Here is an 18,899-nt window from a genome sequence, read left to right as displayed (position 1 = left end):
TGCAGTGGCCAGCGGTGACTCGGGCCTTGCTAGGCTCAGGCTAAAACGCCCCCGCCCGCATGGAGAGGCACTCTCTGGGCTACACTTCCCGACTGCGGGGCGGCTGTCCCGGGGCGACATGGCGCGCTCCCCGCCCCTCCGCTGGAGCCGGGGCAGCCTCCGCGGGCGGGAGGCGCCCGGGGTGGGGTGGCCGCCGCCGCCCCGCTTCTGCGGAGGTAGCCTTGCCTCGCGGCTCCGCTTCCGCGTGGCTCCTCCTCGGCCCTGCCACCTCCGCCGCGGGCAACCCGCGACGGGACCGGCGCCCGGACGGGGTGGAGCAGCCCGGGAAAGAGGCCGGTGGCTGACCTCAGCGCCGGGGAGCGGCTACGGCGCGGATCACGCGGCTCTCCAATAAAAGAGCACGGAGCGCGCCTTGCCGCCGCCTGCGCCGCTGCCGCCGCGGTTCCTGCGGTGTCTTCGCGCCCGAGGTCGCCCGCCGCCGCCGCCGCCCGCCTCGCGTGGGGAGCTTGCCGCACCCGGGGCCGCTGCACGGAGTCAGGGGAGGCGAAGATGCTGTTTTGGCACACGCAGCCGGAGCATTACAACCAGCACTCGACGGGCAGCTACCTGCGGTGAGTGAGCCCCGCACGCCGGCCGAGCACCGGGTCGGGCTGTGGGGGCCCAGTGAGCCTTTCGCGGGACCCTGGGGGTGCCTCGGGCCGCGCACCAGGAGGGCGATCAACCCGGGCGCCGTGGCGAGCCCCCTGCTTGATCCGGGCCGGCCGCCTCCGCCGCGTGCTTAGTCGGAAGCCGGCGCCAGCGTGGTCACCGGGCTTGCTCGGCTAAGCGTGCATGCCGGCTGCAGCGCCTTGCACGGACCTGGCGGCCGTGCTGTCTGCACGCCGCGCGGTGCTGGGGAAGCGGAGCGCGGGCCCCGGAGCGGAGCAGGCGTTGCGGAGTATCGAGGACGGGGTGAGCTGCGGCTTCGGCCGCTCGCACGCTTCACGGGCGGCAGGCACCAGGTTTGCCCTCTGACGTTTGCAGGCAGGCTGAGCAAGCCCCGGAAAGGGCCGCTCCGCAGCGCCCGCAGCGAGGGCTTGGCGGACTGGAGCCCGCGCTTCCTGCGCTCTCATGCAGGCGCAGAGAGGTCCTTGTGGGTTGTGTCCTGTGGATGCGATCCCGTGTTCCTGTAACAGTCCGTGAGGCGCTGCGTGCTGACGGCGCGGTCCAAACCGCCAGAGCCTCACAGAACAGGCTCGATGGCACCTGTGCTGTGTGTGTGTGTGTGTGTGTGTGGTTAGTTGGCTAAACTCTACCATGGCGCGTTTCAGAATATCATAGGAAACATAAAGAGTTCTCTGTTTCGCAGAGCTCACAATTTGAGAAACAAGCCAGGAGAGCATCAACTGAAGACGGGAAGAAAGATAATGAGGACTTTGGTGGGTGCGAATTTACTCTCAACAAACAGATGCGTCCCAATAACGAAGTTCATTTAGGTAGTTGCGTTGTTGTTTTTGAGAATCTGTTTCAATTATTTGAATGCTGGAGAAGAATTATGGCTTTTGTGTGTGTATGGGGGGGATGTATTGTGTCTAGAGATCAGTTTTGTTGCTTCAGTTTCGTTGATGTATTTGTGATATATTTGAGCCAGTGGAAATTACACAAACCAGAAAAGGGCACGACAGCGGCAGTATCTAACCCAGGTCATTTGATGTGGGCTAAATACCCTGTGATTTCCTTCCACTAATTTATCATTTTAATTATGGCTAAAAAAGGATCCCAGCTGCGGGAGAAGCGGTGGTTTTAAATTGGCGCTGGTGATTGATTATGGATAGTGTTTAGTCTGGATTAATTAACACAAAGGGAGGTATTGTTTGTGTGTATACAGCTATGGCACGTAAATTTGTATACATTTTCTGCTAATGCAGATTATGGGGGGGTAAGGATACTCTTTGTCAGTGACATTATAACTATGCAGTAGAATCTTGTGGCTTAAAGGCCAACAAACTTAGCATAAACTTCCACTGTGCACCATTCATTTGAGGATGTATGAAGTGTTATGCAAAGGTGGCAGAAAGACATGCAGTTGTGCAGGAAGGGCAGTGTCTGTCAGTTTAGGTTAATACTTTATGCGTTTGAAGTGGATTCTAGTTTATTGGAATAATGTCAAAATCTACAGTTGGGCATTAACTTTATTTGGACTAATTATGTAACCAGCAACAACTAGGCAAACTTTCAGCATCTCTCCAGCAGGCAAGCTGCTGCAGAAGGGAGAAGAGGAGGAAATAGAAAGGTCGATTGGATGTTGAGCTCATGAAAGTGGTCCTAATCATAAGATGGAATGGAGACAGAGGCACGGATCTGAACAGATTAGATTCTGCTGGATGTCTTGCAGGTTCCAGATCATACCCAGGCTGGCTGGGATGAACCAGTGCTTGCATTTTCTTCCTTCCACTGTTGCATCCTCTTGCCTGATCAAGACATGTCCGGATAAAGATATTGCCTGACAGTGGAGTTTGGAACCTTTCTTCTGGACAGCGTAGCTCATTTTGTTTAACATTCACTTTGGTAAAGATGCCTCTGGGCTTGGTTTTTGCTGCCACAGACTAATATAGTTATCCTTCTGGAAATTTTCGGATCATGTCTGGGAGCATAACAGATTCATTAGCATGGACATTTTTTTGACTAGAGCATAGACATTTTTTTGACTATCAGGTGCATCTATCATCTAAATTTATGATCTTATGAACAAATTTGGGAAGTTGAAAAGAGAACTTTTCAAGGTATCTGTAAAGTACTGGCAAGTACCCTGCTGATGAGGAAGGCACTCTATCTCAGGGTTTGAGTGAGGTGTGTGACCAGCACCCCCAGTCATTTGAATGACCACTAGATCCTTTTCATTCACTTTAGTTGCTGAGCTTGTTTAATCCAGTTTTTTCCTGCTTTACTTCCACACCAGTCACATTTTAAATGCCTGTAAGTAAAAAGGTCAATGGGCAGGTAAGAGCACAAATGAAAGACTACCTTCCAGCCTTTCCCAATCAAAGCTATACCTGTGCAGTTGGGAGGGCTCTTTGCTTTAAAATAGTGTGATTTTTATCTGTCTGCTATTAACAATGTCTAACATGCTGTTTCAAAATCCACAGTTGAGCAATGCCCTTTCTTCGGACCAACCAAAATGTCACAAAGTAATGAACAAGTTCTAGAAATGATGGAACAAAAAGGGGTGGGGGAGAGAGATGGATAGATGCTGTTGCAGCCGCGAAGCCTGCATGTTGTCTGTTTTGAATGTGGGAGGCGATTGCAGACCTTATTGGGTTAGGCTTCACTAGGTGCAGATACCTCCTGGTCCCCAGGGCTTCTGGGACAAAGAAGCAACTAGTGGTGGTTCCCATTTTCAACATATACAACCCAGAAGCTGGATCTGTCACATGATTAAAACTTGGGCTATTTTTATTTCAGCAAAGCTGGAGGTCTTGATGGGAGCCAAACTGGCAGCATTGCCTAGTGGCTGGAAGATACATAACCTAGGTGCTACCTGAGATTAGCATAGCTCCTAGTGGAGTCGTATTCAAGAAAAGCATGTTTTCATACATTCACTTACCAAACCATTATAAAGTAGAACTTGTTTGGATTAGGAAGAAGTCTTCATTCCAGTGAATTGTCCAAAAAGAGACAAACCATTTAATGCACAAAATTGTGCATTGATACACATTTGAGTGCGTCCTTGGTACATAAATATCTATTGTTGATATCTAATTCTAGGTGAGTGCTGGGGTAAGGATACTATAATTTAATCTGTTGATGTTTTGAGCCTGTTGTTAGTAGAGTTTCTGGCCCTGTGAGGATTCTGTGAGCTGCAACTTTGCCTAGCACTGGCATGAAAGTATTGCTAATAATATATATGTATACATATATGCTCACACATACACAAATGTACACAAATGTTCAAAATTCCTGTTCCCCATCACTAGTATAGGTTGAGGTTGGTTGAACAAATGTTGGAATGAGTGTTGTGGCTATATATTTGTTCCTGTTTGCTTGTTTTGTCCCCCCCCCCCCACGACTGTATATGTGTTTTTGGTTCTTTGTTTTGTATTCTTGGTGTTTTGTTTTGCTGAAAGCCTGCAAAAATCAAATAAAAATTGTAAATATTTAAAAAAATCGTTGCCTATCACGGTCGCTCGTTCATAAGAAATGCCACAATTTCTCAATTCTGTGTCGCTTCCATAGGCACTCCAAGGGCTGACAAGGCAGCCAGGGCTGTGAGCTATAATTGACTGGGGCAGAAAATAAGCATTGCTTTTCATCTCTGTATTTTAAGATGGTAAAGCAAAATTATAGTTAACATATCACTAAGCATAAAATAATAAGAGTGGAAAGAATGATACTATGTAACAAATCAAATTCTACTCTTCCTGTGAAGGCTTGGGTGTGGATAAAGATGGTTAAAAACCACATCACAGGTATTAATTGTATTAGCTAGCTTCCAGATGTTTGTTATCAGCAACAACTGTTTTGTGAATGGATATTGTCACTGTCAGTACTTTTAACTTAATTTCCTTCTGACCTCACTATTTACAATTCCTCCCCCTAAAATGTGCTATACATCTGCCTGAAACTCTCCACAGCACTGCATGAAGTGACTGTGGTCCATGAGGTCTCATCCTGGAATAAATTTATTAGTTTCAAGATGCTACAAGAATTTCTTCTCATTTGCTTTTCCCGGAATAGACTCAGTATACCTATTCTCTGGAAAACATAATTGAGGAAAGTTAAAGTAGACTTAGTGGCAATTTGTAGCAATTGCTTAGTTTAGTTCTACGTATGGTTTTCCAGGGAATGTTAATGCTTTTACATTTCATGTACTTGAATATGACAGCAATCCTAACCACAGTGTTGCTAATATTAATTGCAGCTACACTTTTGCATTTATATCTCTGTACCACTTTCTTTTTGTCTGGCATAAACTAGTTTTTATAAGTTGACGAGGTATGCAAGGGTGCACAGAGGGTGTATTCTTGTGTTCTTTACAGTCAAAATATATTTCTTTCAAGTTGACAAAAATATTTCCTTTTTCAAGTCTCCTAAGCAGCTGAGGCTGCAATTCTATAGTTACCTTGGAGTAAGTCCTATTGTACTCAGTGAGACTTTCTTATGAAAAGAAATGGGTAGGATGGCATTGCTAGTCATTATCTTAAAATTTCTGAGAAAGGAAAAAAGAGAAATTCTTAGGAAAAAATTAGACACAAAAATGAAACAAAACAAAAAATGAATTAAGTCGTACTTAGAACTGGGACTGCAAAAGTAAATTTCCAGATTCTTTAAAGAGTTCTATAGAAAGAAGACTAATGTTTGTGTAAGTAAATTTCTGTATTCTTAATCCTCTTTCTAGTGTTAGCACCTGTGCACTAAATTATTATCTGCTTGTGTTAACTACAGAAGCAGTTTGTAAGAGTGAGCATCAGATTCTGAGCAATGGGTTCATTATTGGTCACCAGTGTAAATCCAAAAAGATCAGAGAGCTGCTGCTCTTTTGGTCTCCTAGAACAGGGTATCAATTACCTCTTTTTTGATCTGAGCCTCATTTACTGCTCTTTTTGTCCAAGACATTCTCTAGCACAGTCTGATTCTGTGGTGTTAAGAAAACACTGAAAAACTAAGCTCATATTGATCTGCATAATTTACCTTTGTACCTGGACTTGACATGGAACTCCTGATGCTGCTCCGTTAACCAAAGTAGCATATTGAAACACACCGAACTGTGTTTGTCCAATGTAGCTCAATCTTTCAGTGTTTTTTTCAGAAGTGAGAGACTATAACACACACATTGTAAAAAAACAATGATAACTGCCTACTATTGGAAATTAGGTAAATGGAATTCTGACTCTTCAAGATTAGGGGGAATTGGTCAGGTGAGACCATTTTTTGCTGTGTGATTCAGGTGGAGGTAACCAGCAAGATCCATGTAGATGGGGGCTAGGGAAACAAGCCCGAGAACTTCAAAGGTCTAGCAACTGGCTGTGATGCAGGGCAGGGCTTGGGAGCGATTTTCAGCCCAAGGGCCAAATTCTGTTTCAGAGAAGCTCTTGGGGGTTGCATTCTGCTGGAAGGCAGAGTCAAAGGCGGGAGGGGAGGGGAGGGGAGGGGAGGGGTGTGGGGGAATGCGAAGAGGAGGAGGAGGAGGAAAAAGCCGGCATATTCTAGTTTGAAGCTGGTACTGCTGATAACTAAGCCTTAGGAGGAGGAAAAACTGCACAGTTGCCAGTTGAGCACTAAACAGGCAGTGGCTGGGGTTAGGTCTGGGGAAGCGGGTAGGCCCTTTTTTGGGAACTCAGAAGGAAAGCCTCCCCCACCTTGCCTGGGGTAGCAATACTTGGGCTTGCATTGCTGTTGCTAGAAAGCACTGAAGTGAAGGAATTTGGGTGGATTGATTCTGGAAGGAGCACCATGCCTCGAGGGCTTTTCTTCCTTTTCTTTACCTCTTCCTCCACCCAGAGTAGATGGTAACCTTCTTTGATGGAAAACTGTGTAATGTGGTGTTGTGCAATTCTATCAGCAGCCCAGCCCCTGGGATGGGCAAAGGCTGTAAACCTAAATATACCTGAAACAAAGGAAGTGGTGTCCTCTAAGGGATCCTCACAAAAAGGAAGTAAAAATGCTGTGGCAAATAGCTGTGGGCTGCCCTCGGGGAAGTTCAGCCACTTGTAAGAAGCATTTTGTCCTTTTGGAGCAACCTGCTCTGATTTATCCCTGAGGTATGCCAAGAGAGGTGTTGCCTTAGGGTGAGCATTTGAATGCATGCTGACCATTTTTCATGGTGCCTGCCCAGGTGATAATAGCACTGGAAAACCTGAGTCCCATCTCCTTAAGGCAAGGGAGAGGCAAATCCTTAAGCCTTCCCAAAATTAGCACTTTGGCATTTTCAAGGAAAGCTTTGTTGCTTCTTTGCAAAACAACACATTCTGTTTCTCTTACTTAAGTCTTATTGTTTGAATTATTATTGCATTGCATTGCATTTCTTCCCCCACTTTTCTTCCTCTTGCAAGTTAACTCACGGTGGCTTACAAGGCTGTATTCCTCACTGTTTCATCCTCACTCCCACCACTGCCACAACCTTGAGAAGTGGATTATTCTGAAAATAAGTGACCAGCCCAAAAGTCACCCAGTGAGCTTCATGTCCAAAAGGACAACCCAGGTCTCCTGAGTCCATTCGGGCACTCTAAACACTTCACCCCACTGGCTTTCAGTCCCTTTGCCATTTATGAAGCAGTAAACTGAATAAACACGCGCAGGTTTATTCTGTAGTCTTGCTATGCATTTTGCAGAAGTGTAAATTAAACTGTGCATGCATGTGTTCATTTGAGTCTTGTTAACTGTCTTGGGGGCACTTTGAGCACACAAGGATGGTAAATAAACTGGAGTCCATGTGAACATTTCCTGGTTAACTGTCTACTGTACTGATAAGATTCAGGAGCAGTGTTCAACAGTTAGAACAGAACTCAAAAGACTCAAGACATACATTGCTATTAACACACTAGTAAGTTACACTGTGTTCTTCTTCAAGCTGGATGCTGAAGAAGAGCTTTCCAGAAGTAAAACAAACCTCAGAGGTTTAAAGTTAGCCTTAATCTTGGTTTACACTTGAATCCCTTCTTACACATCATTATTACATAGAACAGTCATGTACACTCTATAGCACCCAGAGTGATGACTCTGTGTAACATGTAAATGGCCCATTCATACTTTAAAGATCAAAGACAGGAGATTCAAGGGTGAAAAGCCAGAAGGCATAGGCTGCATTCAAAGAATCATGTAAGCCCAGGGTGGCTAGACAGCTTGAGAAAGTCGAGCTCTGGTTGCCCAACCATGAGTGGGGTTATGTGCTGCCTCTTCACTCCTTAGTCCTCCCATGGGTGTTGCAGGGGACATGGTACGAGCATTGAGGGGAACAGAGCGGGGGTGACAGGTGCTCTAAGAGCAAATCAGAAGGGGGCTCATGGGTCATCTAGTCTGACCCCCGGCTCCAGCTGGTTCTGCTCGTGACATGCCTACCATATGCATGTCCAGCCTGTCCTTGAACTCCCTCACCAATGGGGCTTCCGCCATCTCCCGTGGAAGCCCATTCCATACCCTCAGGGTCCTGACTATCAGGAAGTACTTCCTGGCATCCAAATTGAACCTGGGTTCCCTGAGCTTTGCTCCATTGGAACGTGTCCTCTCCTCCTCCACAGGGGAAAACAGGTCTCTACCCACCTCCGTGTGACACCCCCTCATGTACCTGTATGTCGCCAACAGACCCCCTTGGACTCTTTTCTTCTCCAGGCTGAAGAGACCCAGTTCCCTCAGTCTCGCCTCATACGACTTTCCCTGCAATCTGGCCACCATCCTTGTGGCAACCTTCTAGCCCAGAGAGAGGTAGCTTAGCTACCCTACAGATCCTTTGGTGCACAGCCCCCATATTACTTTACTATTGGTCACACTGGGTCAGACTGATGGGTGTTGTAGTCCAAAACATCCAAATGAATTGTCTGTGTCTTTTCTAGTTAACCACTCTAAACTGTCTTGGCTTAACAAGGCTGAGGGGATCTGTAGGTGTGTAACACTCTGTGCTCTCCAGTCTGTTCATGAGTCATTTATATTAAGATTATTGTAGTCATACTATTAAATGTGATTTGTGCTTTTCCTGATGCTCAAAGCATTTAACAGAAATTCTCAGTAAACTTGTAAGTTGGGCAGTACTACCTCTATATTGCAAATCTCAGGCTGAGCACAATGGTGGTGTTCCTGAAGCCATCAACTTGAGTTAATGATTAAAAATGAAATTTGAACTGAGGACTTCCTAGTATACACTCCAGGCCACTGTGGTGACTGAGCCTTTTACAGCCCCAGTGATGTTGTAAAAGCCATTGTTGCTTTTAGGGGTTTACACTGTTGGAATTCTATTATACACGAAACTTACAAAGCAAACGCCAGAACAATAGTTTGCTATCCTCAAATCACTTAAGAGCAGCCTGTTGGACCGAACTCATGATGCTGAGATTCATGTCGCTTTTCCCCAGACTTTTGTTCTGTTTGCAAAATGCAGCAGCTGTTGGATCTGTAGTCTGTTGTGAGAGATTGCTGTGGGTAGGTTCCTTTCCTTTTCAAGTGTTTTCTTCTCTTCCAAAAATCACCCAACTGGGGAGCAGAGAAAGCCACATGAGGGTTAAGCACCTCCCCTTCCACATTGGGCTGAGTACCAATTTTGCAAAATTGTGTGTGGTATGGGGAGAAATTGGGTACAACTGCACTGGAGGTAGATTGGGCATTGGGTTGCTCAAGTGTCTTATCATATAAAATAAGGAAAAAACCTGTGCATTTTTGGACAAGAAAAATAAAGTCCCAGAACTCCTGGAAATTGCTAGCCGGCAGAACTGGGTGAGGAATGATGAGAATGGAAGGACTTACATCTGTTTTAAATATGCACAGGACTGTGCCCTTAGAAGAGCCAGTATGGTACAGTGGTTAAGCTAAACTGGGACTTAGAAGGTCTGCATTCTGGTTCCATAGAGCCTACTGGGTGACTTTGAGTCAGTCACTGACTCTCAACTCAACCTACCTCACAGGGTTGTTGTTGTGAAGATAAAATGGGGAGGAAGAGAACCCTGTAATCTTCCTTGAGTCCTCGCAAGAGGAAGAAAGGTGGGTTATAAATGTAATATAATAATATATTTTTACAGTATTAGACCTGTCTGCTGTCCATACTTAACACTACAGTTCAAGTGCTCATTGGCTTGATTTCTCCATAAAATGCAATGGTAGTCAAAATATTTTTAATTATCTAACAAGCATATTTCTTTTAATGGGCTCAGAAATCTTCCTCTTATCACCCAGTTTAGTGATGAGAAAGTGGAACAAGTGAATCATTAAGCTGTACAGAAACAGGGCAAACATCTTCTTGCCCTCATTTCCAGTTCATGTTTATAAACTGCCTCAATGCTTATTGGTGTGCATGGCATAACATTGATTTCATGCAGCTGGCAGTTGCCTTTCAGTAACTGGAAGGCCAACACGTTTCATGTGATTGGACAGCAATGTGTATGGAAGGTGATCACATTAGTACTGCACTTCTTGGATCATTCAGGATTAAAAATGACTATCAACCCAGGTGAGCAAACTAAGGTAGGAATTGTCCCTTGGTTCTTTATCTTAGAAATATTCTGGTCTGGTCTGTATTCGGTTAAGAAATGAGGGATTCCTCTAAGGATTGGTTTAGATGCAAAATAACTACTGGTGTGCTGTTCTTAGTTTTAATAATATATAATTACTTCTAGACACTTAATGTGGTATGCTTATTACACAAATGTGGCTCATCTTTCTACCACATGGTAAGACATTTCTACGAAAATTAACTCATGACATGCATGCTATTTTCCCTGTCTTACAACTGTTCTGGAGTCTTGGAAGCTACTGGGTCTACAGACAATGCAAACTACATATATTAGTTTTTCAGTGTAAGCGTCACAGGAAGAAAAAGCTTGTCAGAGTGTATAATGTGCTCCATGTTATCATTCATAGCACATGGGATTCACATATGCTTTGCATGGACTTTGCACGCTGCACTCCTTGCCCTTAGGTAGCACTGGAATAGATGCTTGGGGCTGCAGTTCCTGCCGTCTCTCATCAGTGACTGTGCTGGCTGGTATTATAGGCCAAAACATTTGGGAGAAGGGATAGACATTGCCTGCACCTGGAGTAGCAAGTAGCAAGAGCTTTCTCTTCTTCTGCCATGCCTGTGCATGTGCTTTTGCAGCTTTACCATGGCGGTAACTTCCCCCGCTACCCAAGCTGCTGTACTGACTCACTCACTGCTAGTCGTCTTTTGCGTCTTCCCTAATCCATTCCCCCTGCAAGCTAATTTTCTGCCTCAAAAAGACAGATGCATTTACTCTAAGCTGGTTTCAGCATCACTTTTATGAGGCTAATTAAAATGGCTGGCATCTCTCTCTCCTGATCATTTTTTGTTGTCTGTCTTTACCTGCCAACTACGTATGCAAACCATGTTCTCAATACAAAGCAAGTACTAAGTCCTTTTACAGTAGTTAGCACAGAGTGCAGCTATCTAGTAGGAATCTAGAATGTCTATTGATGTACAAGAAAGCAAATAATATCCAAGGAAGATGAAACTCCTCTCTTGCACAGAAAACTGGAGCTGTTGTAATCTCTCTCCTTCTCCCTCCACCCCCTCATCCCTTGTGCAATTTCTGGTGTGTGAGATAGACTGCTTTAAGTTGGGAACTGCTGTTTTGAGTCTGGAAATAGTTTCTGGGAAGTGGTCATTCCTGGGGGAGATTAGCAGGAGTTTCATAGTTCTAGCTGGGAGAAGCTAGGTAGGAGAAGCGTTGTGACACAGAGGAAGCTGAAGTTCCTTATGCTTACTTGCCAAGGACAGCAGAAAAGATTGAACTGTGTGCTTGGAAATGGGTTAAGAAAGAAACAGACTTTTCATCCAACCTAAATCCTTATTTTCATATTGCAAGATGGGTCACTCGTCAGCTAAAATTAAATTTCTTGAATTTATATCTGCTGAAACTGAATGCATATCTACTGAATTCATTCTTAATCCCTGCCTCATGGGGGTGCAATCCAAAGTAGTTGGGACCAGGGTGACCTCACTCTCAGTGGGCATGGCCCTTGTTCAGTTCCTTGTGGATGTGTTGGAAGGGTGATCCTCCCAGAGTATTTACTTGGAATCAGCTTCAGTATGCAGGGATGTTCTACCATTGGAGAAAGCCTGTGAAGCGCAAAGCCCATTCACCTGCATCATGCCTTCTGCTATTGGGAACAGAATGTGAGGCAGGTGAAACTACCTGGTTGAACTGACCTGGACAAGCACTCCTCAGGCTCCTCAGCCGAGTGGCTTTGCCCACGCCATGCCTTCCCCAGGGCCTTGGCAAAGCCTGTGGGACAGCACCAGTGGCTGAGGAACACTGCTCTGGTTGTCAGCTCAGTCGGGGGACTTCGCCTGGGCGACAGCTTACCCAGTGGGGAAGGTGCTGCACAAGCAAGTTCCCTATATGCCTACATCCCCTGCCTTTTCTCTCTGGATTGGATTAGGCTGTCAGCTGCCCTTGTCCTCTCTACATGTTTGTAATAAGTAATATTCCCAGGAGTTCAATTTTACACAGTGAAAATACTCATCAGAGATGGATCCTGTAGATCCTTCTTTCATCCCTGCTGTAGCAGTATTATTTCTGTAACACAAGAGCATGTTCTATTGCTAATCTGGTGTGCGTTATGTTTGTTTCAGTGATGTCCTCGCACTACCAATATTTAAACAGGAAGAGCCTCAACTTTCCCCTGAAAATGACACAAAACTCCCTCCATTTCAATATGTGCTGTGTGCAGCTACATCTCCTGCTGTGAAGCTTCACGAAGAAACCCTGACATATCTCAACCAAGGTAGGACCAGCACAAAATTTAACAGGCAATTGTTCTTCAGTGGTTTCCAAACTACATGCTGCATTAAGTCGTATTTGCTTGGAGAGTTGCTGAAACCAAGCGTGGCCCATTCATGAATGGGAGGCTTCAGGAATTAATGTCCTCTGTTCAGAAGAAAAGTTGGATGGTAGTAGGACTAGTCCTGCTTGGGAGTGGAAGGCCTGCATTAATATTTCTGCATCAGAGTCAACTCTTAATGTCCGTTACGCAAGCTCTGCCCCTCTTCTAGAAATGAGTGTTTCCATTCATTTGATGTTTCTCCCCAGAAATGCTAAATTGCCACTGCACAAGCAGTAGGGTCCTCTTGCATGAGAACATCTGGGAGCTGTACAAGAATCAGCGAGGGGCATAAAGTGAGTTCTGCCTTCCAGGTAGCCATTCCAGTGAGAACTGCTTCTAGTAGAGCCACGAGCTATTTTTCAGGTAACTTGGCATGGTACATGGAAGTGTCATGGCATCATGCAAAAGAAATCCTGGGGACTTATCCCTTGTTGATTGTATAAACAATGAATAGTAACACATTGTTATTTTGTTGAGAACAAATCTGTCTCGTACATAGCTGTGTCTCCATTTCATCAGAGCTGCATGCATTTCTACAAACCTGTAACCACAGATGGAATGATTTTTTTTATGCCTCATATTAACATTTCCCTACAACTGCTCTTACTGAGTTTGGGAGTTACATAATACATGAGGAACAGGAAGCTCAAGTAAATCAAGCTTCCTGTCCATGCACTTTTGCAACCTCTGAAGTAGAAGCTTCACATCTTCTCCAAAATGAGATGCAATGTTTCAGGGAGTTTATGCTGAATCTCTCAACATCAGGTGAGAGATTCTGGATGTTGCAGATACTTCCTACCGTCTCCCCCTGCCACACCATCACTGCCTTCCATACTATTTGAAGCCTCTTTTACAGGTGCCGCTTTGGCAATTAAACAGCATTGTAGAAAGCTGCTCTGCATAGTTAGGAGAAGAAGAGCCAAAAAGGGCAGGGAAAAGCAGAAGTGATAGTTTCCAATCTGTTCAAGGTTGTGGTGGTAGGAAGGTGTGAATGGTAGGTGGTGGGACCGGGGAGTAAGAACTTCCCTCATTCCCATTATCATTCCCAGTATAAGCTGGTATGCTAGCTTTAGCAGCCCAGTGTATCTAGCTGAAGGTGTTGGGTGTGAGCTTGGGTGGACTCTGAGGGACGATGGAGGACAGGAGAGCCTGGAGGAATGTTGTCCATGGGCTTGCGATGGATCAGGCACAGCTTTGTGACTAACAACAATTGCTTCAGTTTAGAGATTAATTTAGGTCTAACACACTCATATTCTACTTACTATTCATCAAGAAAATACTGGATGGACATCTATCAGGGAAGCTATAACCTGGATTCCTGCACTGACCAGGAAGGTGAACTCAAAGGCCTAGGTGGACCATTCCAACAGTACAATTCTTCAATGAAACCTAGTATCTACAATTACAAAAAAAAAAATGAAGAATTTTCCCTGTACTGCCTACACCTTGTTGTGAGAAAATCTCTGGTGCCCAGTAAAACATGCCTTTTGGATTGTCAAAAATTTTAATCTTCCACAAGTAAGGAACTACAAATTTCAAAAGAATTTCACTTTTTTAAAGGAGCACACTACTATGTACAGTGTGTTCAGTGATACACCATTTAAGATACCTGTAATGTAATTCCTATCTAGAACGCTTACATGAGCAGTCACTACCATAGTGGCCAGCTCTTTCCCATCGCCAAACTTCCTATACATAACTATGGCTCAACGGCACATTTAAGAATTACAAGTTTTGGCCCTCATGGACCTTTTGGCTCAGAAATCAGCATAATCATACGAGCAGGGTCTGCTGCGCCAGCAAGAGTTCTCAACAACATTACAAGTATTGCCAAAACATGAACGCGGATAGGTCAATTAAAGCAGAACAGAAATAACACAAGGAGTGCCCTGTTGGATTGGACGAAGTTCCACCTAATCCAGCTCTCTGTTTCCGCCAGTCAGATCGACAGATGCTTTCAGAAGTTCACCAGCAGGGTTGAGAGGGAAGTACAGGAGCATGCCCATTTCCCTCCCTTACTCTACTTCCATTTAGTTATTACAGAGATATAATAAAGTTGCCTAATCCTAAAGCAGAGTTGCTTGAACCTCTTTCAGCGTGAAGACTGAATTCCGTTTTGGGAAAGAAGGGCAATGGGGAGGTGCAAGATGCCCTAAATGCTGTTGGCATCTGGGCCTTAGAGGAAACATTTTGATCATTCCGTATGGGGGCTATACAGAAGGCAGGAAACAGGCAGACAATAGGTGGGCAGACAAACGGAGCAGGAGAGGGGGCGTGGCTGTCTGGGGCAGCCCAGAGGACCAGACTGGGACCTGGGGCTGAAATTCCACATCTCTTTAAAGATAGGCAAGACTAGTAACAGCAACACTCTGAAAAAGGACAAAGGCCCTGGGTCTGGAAATGGAACAATGCTGAAAAGTTAACATGTGAAATGACTGAATGAATATAGGGTAATTGGAACCTGAAAGTTTGTGTGCATGGGGAGTGGGTGGGAAGGTGTGTCACAGTTACATACATATACATATTTACACAACCAACAATATTTGAAAGAATTCATGCCTTGTTTGCATTTATTGAATCAACTCAGTGCTTTCTCTATTGCATATTTGCCTGAAAAAATGCTTTAATTTTCTTTGTCTTTGCCAATCTGCATTATACAAAACATACATCTTGTAAAAAATGAAATATTGCAAATAGAGTTATTTCCTTGGATCCAGTTTTAGGGATCCCTGCTCTTCCAGCCCCTAGAGATGCTACAGAGCTGAATGAATGAGTGATTGTGTGTTCCCCATTTTTGAAAATATAAAACCTAGAAATTATCTGGATCTGTCCCTAGAAGCATATGAAACATATAAATTTGCTGGTATAAAAACTGCCATGTTTTTCTTAACTTATGTTCTCTACCTAGTAAAGAACCTATGCATTTTCCCTAAAGCTGATGACAGGTCTGGATGCACTTTCAAAAATGGGCATTTTGTCTTCTCTTGTCCCACCACCTGTAAGTGTAACCAGAAACCTGTATAACAGCCCAATCCAGGAGTCTGTTACCTTTTCTGACCTGTAAGCACATCTGGCAATTTGAGAGATTATCCTGAGCGCCACCACAGGTAAGCTACCATGGAAAGCGTGGCCAGTAACAAGGAAGTAGCAACCTGCCCAAAAGACTGAGTACAAGGCACAGGTGGGGTCGAGCCCCAGAAACTAAACAGGTCCACTGTTTTCAGCACCAACAGAAACCTGTTTCACAGAAGGCAGACTCCTTTTCTCCCTGCACCCTCTGCCAGCCAAATCATTACTCACCTGTAGTCCAGACACCTTCCTTGGGAAATGAAGATTGTAGCTTCAGGAGGTGGTCACTTTGCTTTGGTGCTTCCCAGTCCTGGTAAACAAATGAATTCTAGTAAAAAAAAGTCAAAAGGGTAGAGTATTTCAGCAGACCCCAAGAAAGGTGCCTGGGGCACACTTGTCCCAACGGGCACCATGTTTATGCTTGGCCTAATGCAACTAAGTCTGAAACCTCTTCCTTCAGACAGCCTCTGGTATTGGGCAGTAAAGGAATGAATGAATAAATGAATATCACTGTCTACACATGACTACACAGATTGGGTCCCCTGCAGCCTCCCCACTTGGCCCCCATTCTCCTTCCAGGCATGTTTCCAGGCTTATACTGACATAGGCACACTTAGTGGTTCCAGATTCAGGAGTGAGTAGGGGAACAATAAGAGGCAACCTCACCCACATGGCATCCGGGGGGGGGGGAGGAGTGCGGGGGAGACAACTGCAGAGAAGCCCTTTGGGGGCACCACTGGCAGGTCTCCACCCAGCAACAGGCCTGCTTAGATGGCCCAAGAGTGTTGAATTGTCTAGGGCCAGGTGAGTCCAGTCTGCATGGAGAGCCAGTGTGGTGTAGTGGTTAAGAGCACGGGACTGGGACTCAGACCACCTGGGTTCTAGTCCCCGCTCAGCCATGGAGCCAACTGGGTGACTTTGGGCCAGTCGCAGACTCTCAGCCCAACCTACCTCACAGGGTTGTTGTTGTGGAGATAAGATGGAGGAGGAGAATGATGTAAGCTGCCTTGAGCCCTTTGTAGGAAAAAGGCAGCATATAAATCGATAAATAAATAAATAAATAAATAAATAAAGTGTTTCTTCTGCAGCCAGAGAAGCACAGTGGGCTTGGCTGACAGGGGCACCTTGCAGCAAGCAGCCCTGTAGGTTTTTCCTTCCTTCCTTCTTTTGTTAATGGTGCTCCACTTGCGCAAGAGAAAGCACCCAGGAGGTGGCGGTGGTGGTGATGGGATGGAGGGAAGGAAGGAGATGAACGAGAAACCATTTTGATGCTGACTTCACAGACCTTCCTCAGAGCTCACTGATTGAGCCCTTTTCTCAACACATACCTTTTGTGGTTCATGAGGTCTGACCATTGGTCAGGGTTTCCTCTGTGTGTGTCTATTTTGCTTGTCTGAGGGCTTTATTTCTTTTCTAGTAGGGCCTTTTATTGTAGAAGAAAGCATAGACAGCATCTAGCACCTCCTGCTGACTTCCTGACCTCTTACTTGCTGAAGTTGTGAAGTTATAATTGGCATGACAGCACATGGCAACTTTAGTTACTCATGTTCAAACTGAGAAGGATCATACTGATTTGGAAAACACACTTTGCACGAAAAGATCATGTAGGCCCTGCTCTCAGGAGTTACTGCCTCTGCATGTAAACTGACTAAGGCCCAGTAGTGACAACGGGGTAACATGATAAGTAAAAGTGTATTTGTTAGAAGCACTAACTGGCAAGTAGTTTATGCAAGAGTAAATCGTAACACTGAGCATTCTATTTCTCAGTAGATTTTGGGCAAGACAAGAGTGAGGGAGAAGGAGAACTGGCAAATGGTGTGACCTTGCTAGAGGACACCCAGAGTAGCTGGGTTGTGGGGTGCCCTCTCCAGAGCTAAGCTTCAAGTTTATGAAGAGGGATGGGACATTGCTACCAGCCATGTGCCACTTCTGTAAAGCGGATCAGTGATGGGGGAAGGGGAAAGCCCTGGTGACCACAGTTTTTTGACACGGTTACTTTTCTGTGGATCAGGATGACCCTTGCCCAGCTCTGCAGCTTCAAGAATGGGAGGAAGGTTGGAGCTTTAGGGCAAGGAAATATTTTAGCCTGGCTTTTCGCCATAGGATGTAGCTTTCCCATGCTTGAGAAAGTCATCATGTTCAGACATAGCACTATTACATATATGTGGCTTTTAATAATGGGAAAATAACCTTATTATATACAACAGGCTCATAAAAGGTCTTTTTAAAACATGGATGGAATCGCTTAACATTCTCTAATCTAGGAACATGGTGAATTTAGCAGTTTTTACTGCCATGCCCCCCCCCCTCACACACACACACACACACAGAACAGCAACAGCAGCAGCAGCAGCAGCACATGTATTATATATTATAGCCTGCTCAATAAGTATGATGTAAACATCTGTTGCTCCAGGGGCATCCTTCTCTGCTACATCTTAAAAGCCATTTTGTAAGGATATAGTTCACACATAAATATTAAAAAGTTACTGCTCTCACTATCAAGAGTTATGGTCAAGGGGGTGAAAGAAAGTTCATACGTAATTGTGTGGTGAAGTGTTTGCCCAAATGTACTCTGTGGTGCCTTCCAGGGCATAATCAATTACGATCCAGTATATATTTCTACCCTTCTGATAGTGGCAATCATGCAATGATCTGGCATTTATTATGCTCTCCATTCCAAGAGGGTACAGGCACATGGACTTACTCATCTCAGTGGCTTTCCAAACGGTGTGTTGGACAGCTCTGTATGAATCTTCAGGGTTCTTCAGCACAGACCTTGGTGATGACCTACAACATTTTTTAGACAGCCAGCTTCCAGTTTTGGATCTTACCCTGCATTGTATACCTGCAGAAGGGGTTCTGTGTGTTTCAGGCTGGGCTTTGGATAAACAAGTCCATGTGGACAAACAAGTGGCGGTTAAGAAGGCTTGGCTAGTTCCCAGCGCAAACTGAGTGTGTGCCCTCTGAACACACAATTGTCTGCCCTCTGAACACACAATTGTCTGCGTGCACTGGGTTTCCTTGGCAGATGTGCCAGGGGCAGACGAAGGTGAACACCGTTCTGAGAGCCTTTTGCTAATTGAATGGTTTATAAAAAAAACCTTAAGTAAACAAACCAACAAACGAGTTGAGTGGAGAAAGACACCTTTGAAGAATACAGGTTTTTAGCTCAGATCTAGATTGGTCTGAAGACACTGCACAGGAAGTCGTGCTACAAATGAGGACACAGTTAAGTGCTTGGTTTATGTGAATTAGCTCAGTAACCTCTGTAGGCAATTGTGCACTACAACAGTGTAATTCTTATT

The 18,899-nt window shown here is 45.0% G+C and overlaps 1 protein-coding gene across 1 annotated transcript in view; it reads left to right on the top strand.

Annotated features, from left to right (window-relative positions):
• The first annotated feature begins 433 nt into the window (after positions 1–433).
• The window catches only part of TFCP2L1 (transcription factor CP2 like 1), a 52,077-nt gene continuing 33,611 nt past the window's right edge, over positions 434–18,899 (top strand). The window contains exons 1-2 of the mRNA XM_044438321.1: positions 434–611; positions 12,272–12,423. Of these exons, the coding sequence (XP_044294256.1) occupies positions 550–611; positions 12,272–12,423 (214 nt within the window). The 5' untranslated portion in view covers positions 434–549. The remainder of the gene's footprint in view (positions 612–12,271; positions 12,424–18,899) is intronic.

Source organism: Varanus komodoensis, unplaced genomic scaffold, assembly GCF_004798865.1.
Source record: "Varanus komodoensis strain SLA01 unplaced genomic scaffold, ASM479886v1 scaffold32, whole genome shotgun sequence".
In the NCBI taxonomy this organism is placed as follows: Eukaryota; Metazoa; Chordata; class Lepidosauria; order Squamata; family Varanidae; genus Varanus; species Varanus komodoensis.
Note: the sequence above shows the minus strand (reverse complement) of the source record. Positions and strands in the feature narration are given on the sequence as shown.